The sequence below is a fragment of the Babylonia areolata genome, chromosome 18, assembly GCF_041734735.1.
Source record: "Babylonia areolata isolate BAREFJ2019XMU chromosome 18, ASM4173473v1, whole genome shotgun sequence".
NCBI lineage: Eukaryota > Metazoa > Mollusca > Gastropoda > Neogastropoda > Buccinidae > Babylonia > Babylonia areolata.
The window spans coordinates 59817972-59825471 of record NC_134893.1 but is presented as its reverse complement, the minus strand read 5'-3'; the positions used below and the strand labels follow the sequence as shown (position 1 = coordinate 59825471).

The 7500-nt window shown below is 48.2% G+C and overlaps 1 protein-coding gene across 1 annotated transcript in view; it reads left to right on the top strand.

The window, feature by feature from the left end:
* Nucleotides 1-7500, top strand: part of LOC143292953 (uncharacterized) — a 19597-nt gene that overhangs the window by 8971 nt on the left and 3126 nt on the right. Inside the window, exons 2-4 of the mRNA XM_076603672.1 lie at nucleotides 2848-2994; nucleotides 4045-4211; nucleotides 5937-7500. The exon at nucleotides 5937-7500 is cut by the window's right edge and continues 3126 nt beyond it. Of these exons, the coding sequence (XP_076459787.1) occupies nucleotides 2848-2994; nucleotides 4045-4211; nucleotides 5937-7423 (1801 nt within the window). The 3' untranslated portion in view covers nucleotides 7424-7500. The remainder of the gene's footprint in view (nucleotides 1-2847; nucleotides 2995-4044; nucleotides 4212-5936) is intronic.

Here is a 7500-nt window from a genome sequence, read left to right as displayed (position 1 = left end):
GCCCTCTCTATGGAAACGAATAAACACACATCCCCCTCTCTTTTTCAGTTGTTTCCTCTAAACATTTTTGAAACGATGTTGGTGTGTGCTGCTTATGTACTTTGTGTGCTGCTTCGTTTTAGCTTTATACTAATGTTAACAATTATTCTGTGGAAAGCAGTGGTTTAAAGAAAGAAAGAGAGAGAGAAGGAGAGAGAGAGAGAGAGAGACAGACAGACAGACAGACAGATATAGACAGATAGACAAAGAAGAGACAGATAAGATACAGAGAGAGAGAGAGAGAGAGAGACAGACAGACAGACAGACAGATATAGACAGACAAAGAAGAGACAGATAAGATACAGAGAGAGAGAGAAAAAAAAAAAGAGAGAGAGAGAGAGAGAGACAGAAACAGACAGACAGACAGACAGAGACAGAAAGAAGACAGAGCATAGACGAAAATACATATAGAAAAGAAGTTGAGACAGAGACAGAAACAGAGACATATAGAAAGGTAGACAGACAGACAGGTACACAGCTGGACAAACAGACACACGCACACCATTTGGCCATCATTGATGGATGTTGTGACGGGCGACTGATCAGTGTGTTTGTGCCAAAGTCTTCAGCGACTGACTTGTGTATAATGGAACACAATGTCTGTTTTGTGTGTGTTGTGGGCGGGGAGGGGAGTGTAGGGTGTAGGGAGGATCAAGGCGTGATTTGTACATGTCCAAATGTGTCCAGATCTTTTCTTTCCAATGCCGCTTACAAGAACGCTGTTTTGCCCAAGGCCGGTAATTATGTCTCAGGCCTCTTTGTAATGTTGAGTTATTTAATGGACCATCGGGTCATCGGATCATCAGGTCAGTGGACCAGTCAGTATCATGGTCCCAAGATCCAGGTGATCGAAGATGAAGGTCATCAACAGTCGGCCAACATCAACGTCTTTCAAAGATAATCATCACTGAAGCTGAAGGCTACGTAAGGTCAATGTCGCTGAACAGACCCTGGATGACACTGACTTTGCCGTGGATTGTTTTCACCCAAGTACCTTGTTACTGGGACACCTGTGCTTCCTTGTCGTTAATGGTTTCAAATGAATTTCACCTTGACTCGTCAATGCGTTAGCTCGAAATGACGTTGAACATAAATTTATCAGTGTGGCCTTCCAATTGATATTTTGGCATTTGGCGACCATGTGACCTTGACCGTGGATAGCCATCCATGACGTTGAGTGGCTGTGTCACCCTTTGGTGACCTTGAGTGACCCTGGCAATGGATAGCCTTGGCCATGATCTTGGGCGATCCAATTATCTAGTGGTGTAATGAACCACTGGTTCAATGTTCTCAACAGACCTGGGACACATCAAACCCTTTCCTGTAATTGTGATCGTCCGTCAATGCTCCGGGACACAGAAATTACCACATCCCTCTCCCGTCAAGAAAAAAAAACATCCACAAAAACAATCGACTAAATGTTCTATTGCACTATCAATCAATCGCACTTGTTAAATGAATCTTATAAAATAATCGACTAAATATTCTATTGTACAATCAATCAATCACACATGTTACATGACTCTTCCTTCGCCAGACACTTTAGCGCACAAACACACCACAAGCATGGAAGTGGGGGTGAACTCGAGACTGAAGTCACCATGAAACCACGGTGTGACAGGTCACACATTTCTGGGACAATGTTCCCTGTTCTCTTTTGGATGATGGCGACAATGGAGATGTGGATGATGCCAATGCTGCTGTGGCTATCCATTTACGTTTTGGGCAAAGTGGCAAGGCTGCACTCAGTGGATTTTTTTTCAAAATCCATCGTGGCGTCAACCAGACCCGAGAGACACAGACACCTGCAGTGTTGGCTAGGGAATTTGAGCAGTACTCCAAGAGGCTCAGTGTCTGTGTAAGCCCATGGCACACTCAGCAATGGGTAAAGAGTTGGCAAAGGACTGACACACTACACAAAGACATGGATCGGGTGGGGGTGGGTGGGTTGTTTGAAAGCAAGTCCTCACGGTCATGTCTTACGCGTTAGTTTCAGTTTCAAGGTTTCAACGCAAGCGAACCATTCCATCCACACAGAACTAGATATGATTTTACAAGATGAAGGAACTACAGGAGCAGATGCCTGACCTTCGCAAAGCCCCAACACGTTCACCATTTAGATACAGCGGCAATTGTGTTTCATTCTTTCTTGCCTTTCGGTTTCTTTCTTTCATTGAAAATTCTTTTAAAATCTATAAAATACCACCTCATGTACATTTTAATCCTCTCATTGTTAGCTTTTCATGACGAAGCTGGTTTTTAAAGCATTCATTTGCGTATAACTCTCCATGAACATCAATCAATGAATTCTGCGCTGTGGCAGAACAGGGTAGGCGTTGGACTCATGATCCAGTGTTAACCAGTGAACGGAGCTCACGGAATTCAGCGAGGCCTCGTTTCGGCATGGCGCTGTGTCCTTCGGAAAGGCGCTTTCCTCCCACCTTCCTCCCTCCGCCCATGTGTGAATGGATGGGGACCTGACTCCGGTTGCGGAAGGTGAAAACGGCGGTGAGAGAGATTTGGGTCCCGCGTTCCTTCTCCGAGCCTTAGACATAATGGGTATGATTTCACTACCCCGATGGCCGTAAAAGGCTTCTCCTTGTTCATCTTGTTTTTCTTGTTCTTGTTTGTGTTTTGTTCGTCTTGTTCTTGTTCTTGATCTTCTTCCTTCTCCTCCTCCTTCTCCTCTTCTTCTTTTTCTTCTGTCCCGTAGTTACATGACTGAAAGGGCACCACCACTGATGGACCAGGCAACCAGTGAGAAGCGACGACAGGAGCTTTAACCTTTGAACTTTGACTCCAGGTGAGCCCTGGCAGTCTGTCGGAGAGGTACGGGCTGAGGACGGGGGACGTGCTGCTGCAGATAGAACAGCTTCCGGCCTACAACCTCAACCACAACCACGCCAAGGCCGAGATCCTGCGAGCGGGCAATGACCTCCACTTCGTCGTCAAAAGGTCTGCGATGTATTTTATTTTAATTTAATTTTATTTTGTTTTATTTTATTTTATTTCATGCGATGCGCATGGCAAAATCAGTTAATTGTTGGGGGTCCGGCTACAGATTTGCCATCCTAGCCTTCGCGTCCAACAGCCCCTGTTCGCCATCAAAGTATCCAGAGTCTGGTCGAAGGGTTGGACTGCGGAACCAGCGTTCCACAGCGATCAAGGTTCGGGCTCCGTTTCGACACGGTGTTGTGTCTTCAGGGAAGGCACTTTATACGTCCATTTACCTCACTCCACCCACCTACCTGACTTCGGTTGGAAAGGTTAAAACGGCGGACGGACTGGGCCCATCCTACCTATACCGAACCCTAGGCACAACAGATATGAACTCACTGCCTCACTAGCCGTGAAAGTCAATGGGGCCTTGAACGTTTTTACTCTTTTTGACTGGTGTGGTGGGTTCGGCATGCTCTTTGTTCGCGCATATTTCTCATTTCTCTATTCATCTGACGGTTTATTTCTGTTTCCTTATTTTATCCATTTCTCTTGCGCTGTGTACCAGTTTGTACAACAATGTGCACAGACATTCCCTGTTGTATAAAAGCTACAGAAAAGGACATTTTAAAAAGTGTCTTGGATGTTTATTTTCAATATAAGCAAACTAATGGGGAGCGCTAAGTAACGATGGCTTCAAAATGGGCTGTGCTTATGATTGAGCCAATAAATATTACTATCCTGGTTTGTTATTCTGGAAAGTAGTAAGACGGCATGTCCAACCAGGTGTTAATGGGTACCTGACTTCGGTCAAGGAAGGTTGAAACTGGGGAAGGAGATTGGGCCTCACCTTCATGTTCCAAGCCCTGTGTGTGTGTGTGTGTGTGTGTGTGTGTGTGTGTGTGTGTGTGTGTGTGTGTGTGTTAGCACGCGCGTGTTTGCTGGCGGGCGAGGTAGTATGTGTGTATGCTTTTGTACGTATATGCGTGATTGAGTGTGCTTACGCGCGTGCACGTGCGTTGCATGCGTGCGTGCTTATTGCGTGTGTGGTGCCTGTGTGTTTGACAGGGAGGGCATGCCGGTGTCCATGCCCGTGCTCATGCCGGAGGAACCCGTGGCGGAACGAAGGTCCATGGTGGTGGAGGAGACCTCTCAGTACCGGGGGGACCCCAACCCCACCTCCCAGTCCCGCACCTTCCTCCTCCTCAACCAGTTCCTGGCGGACGAGCTGGAAGGTAAGGAGAGGGGGGTGGGAGGGGCCGGGGGTGGGGGGTGGGGGGGCTTCGGAGGTGCAGGGAGGGGGAGGGCGGTCAGTCTGCACTGTTCAGTAACGTTACATGACTGGGGCTGCCGCCTGTAGACATACAAAGGGTTAGGTGGGTTGGTAAGCGTTATGAATAAGGCAGGAACACGTCAAAGTTTAAAACACAAAAATGAAACTGTTCTTATTGTTGCCCTGCAGATCTGAGCTGAACGACAACTGACTGACACCCTGAAAGTCGAGGTGTTCACAACCTGAATTTCGTCATCCTCAAACCCTGAGCAACTTATTAAGCGCGTCAGCCGATAGGTGGTTTATGATATGGATACTTATCTAGCGCCTATCCTCGGTCAAAGACCAAGCTCTAAGTGCTTTACAAACGTGACGTCATTTGCACAACAGCCTGTCAAACTGGGTAGATCCGACTAACAGCTGCCATTGGGGCGCTCGTCATTCGTTTCCTGTGTCATTCAATCAGGTTTCACTTACACACAAATAAGCTCATCCACACATGCAACATGTTACGTGTATGACCATTTTCGTTATTTACCACGTTTTCGGGGGTGGGGTGCGTGCTGGGTATGTTCTTTGTTTCCATAACTCAACACTACAGTGCTTAAAGTCCGGAACGATCAAGTTCAAACAAAACAGGGGACAACACAATAGTGTATGCAAGACGATGTTTAAATAGAAGATGATCAAAATAGTTGAAACAAAATATGGGCAGGACAAGGGTGTGTTTTTTTTGTTTGGTTGGTTGTTTGTGTTTTTCTTGTTTTTGTTTTTTTTTTAAGATAAGAGGGAGAGGGCAATGTAAAAGAGGGAGCACGACAAAGCTGATGTGGAAACCAGAGACTGCAAACGTGATGGTTTCTCCCAGGACAAATCGCTTAGTTTGGTTGCATTCAAACAGTGTAGCCCTATTTTGCAGGAACAAAGCACCCTGTTTCCCTTTGGAATCGCTTCGAGTTTGATTTTGTCCCATTATTGTTCGACTTCGGTATTCTTCCAGAGAAACCCGATTCATTTCACAGTCATTATTTTGGCTTTTAGCTGGCAAAAAACACCCCGAAATGGCGAGACTTACTGCAACAGAAGGAGAGACTGAAGGAAGTCTTTATTTCTTTTGATAGGTATTTTCGTGCTGACTGGCTCCTGTCCATTCTGTCTTGAATGAAGATCATCTGTATATATATATATATATATATATATATATATATATATATATATATATATATATATATTGTACTGTTGGCTCATATGGGAACTCAGGGACACGCAGCTGACAGATTGTTGAAATGTTTTGTCGGATTTCCTGCCGGGAAACACAGGTGCCTATCTGTCCCGGGCCTGTTTAACGCACGCATTTTATGGTGAGATGCATGAAGTAAACAGCGGTACTATGCACTCTCAAACCAACTGGGTTTCCAGAAGATGTCCATTATTGTCCATACCTACACCCCCTAACAGTCGTCATAAAATAATGAAACGAATTCAAACTGACCACAATCTGTGAGGGCAGTCCCCAACACAAACATCGCCGCTTACAGCACTACTACTACTACCACCACCACCACCACCACCACCACCATCATCATCATCATCATCATCATCACTGTCACCGTAAAGAAACGCACAGAGACCAGTTTAGAAAGGTCCGTGTCGTTGATTTGTTTGATGACCTTGTCTTGCATTCCAGCAATACCGGAGACACCGAAGAAGGACATCCCAGTGGTGAACGGCCCCAGAGCCACGTATGACGAGTCCGGCCCCGTCCACGGAAGCATGTACCCCACGGCAAACAGGCCGGCTGCAGGGACAGTCATGGGGCCACCGCAGGGACAACGACAGTACCAGCCACAGGGCCCACCCCAGAGGCCAGCGCAACACATCCCTCAACAGGCCCCAGTAATACAGCAGGCCCCAGTAATCCAGCAGGCCCCAGTAATCCAGCAGGCCCCAGTAATACAGCAGGCCCCATTGATGCAGCGTGCCCCTCCCCAGCCGGCGCCAGTGCCGAGGGCAGCACAAGGTCCTGGGTTCCCTCAGGGACCACCAGAGCCTGCACCACGAGGTCCTCCGCAGGGTCCACACATGGGTCCACCTCGCGGGCCAGCAATATGTCCACCGAAGGTCCCTCCGCAGGTCCCTCCGAAGGTTGCACCGAAGGTGGCCATGAAGCCAGCTCCGTCCCCCACTGTAAGTCTCCCTGTCAGAGAACCGGTCACTGCCCCTGCCCCTGCTCCCGTGGCTGTGGCAGCGGGTGATGTGGTAAAAAGTCCAGATGTCGCTCCTGTCATTGTTCCGGAAAGCGCAGAGGTAATAAATACCGAGGCTGCTTCTGTAGACGTCAAGGACAGCTCAGGCGCTGCTCCCAAAGAAGCTGTGGTGGAGGCCGAGCCAAAAGGTGCAGAAGACACCTCAGCAGCTCAGTCAGCAGATGTCCAGGTCAGTGATTCCACTCCCGCTGACGATGCAGAGGCGATCATTGAGGTGGACATCCCTGCAGCTGATGACGCTGAGCCGAAGGTTTCAGCGGACGGTCCTGCAGCAGCTGATGACGTCGAGGCGAAGAAAGAAGTGGAACCTTCTGCAGCTGGTGAGGCCGAGGAGGCAGTCATTTCAGTGGATATCCCTGCAGCCAGCGACGCCGAAGCTAATAAAGCCGAGGAAACACCTGAAGCTGAAAACGTCGAGGCGAAAAAAGAAGCGGAACCTTCTGCAGTCGATGACGCCGAGGAGGCAGTAATTTCAGTGGATATCCCCGCAGCTGGTGATGCCGAAGCGAATAAAGCAGAGGACACTTCTGCAGCTGATGCTGCCGAGGCTGTGATTTCAGTGGATGAAGGTGAAGCCAGCGTTTCACTTGATCTTCCTGCAGCCGATGAATCTGAAACCAACGTTTCTCTCGATCTTCCAGCAGCTGATGAGGAAGAAGAGGCGGTAGTTTCAGTGGATATTCCCGCAGCTGATGATGAGGCAACGGTATCGTTAGATCTGCCAGCAGCTGATGATGAGGCAACGGTATCGTTAGATCTTCCCGCAGCTGACGCCGGGACCGGTGAGTCAGCCGATGCCCCCCTCACCATCGTGGCCATCGATGCTGACGACGAAAGCGAGTATTCTGATGGGCCAGCTAGTGACGAGGAAGAGCCAGCCACCTTCACGTTCCAAGTGGCTGACTGACCTTCTTACGTTTGTCAGGAAATCACCCGCAAGGGCCAATCTACATTTGAAAACAAAAACAAAAACATTCAAAGCAT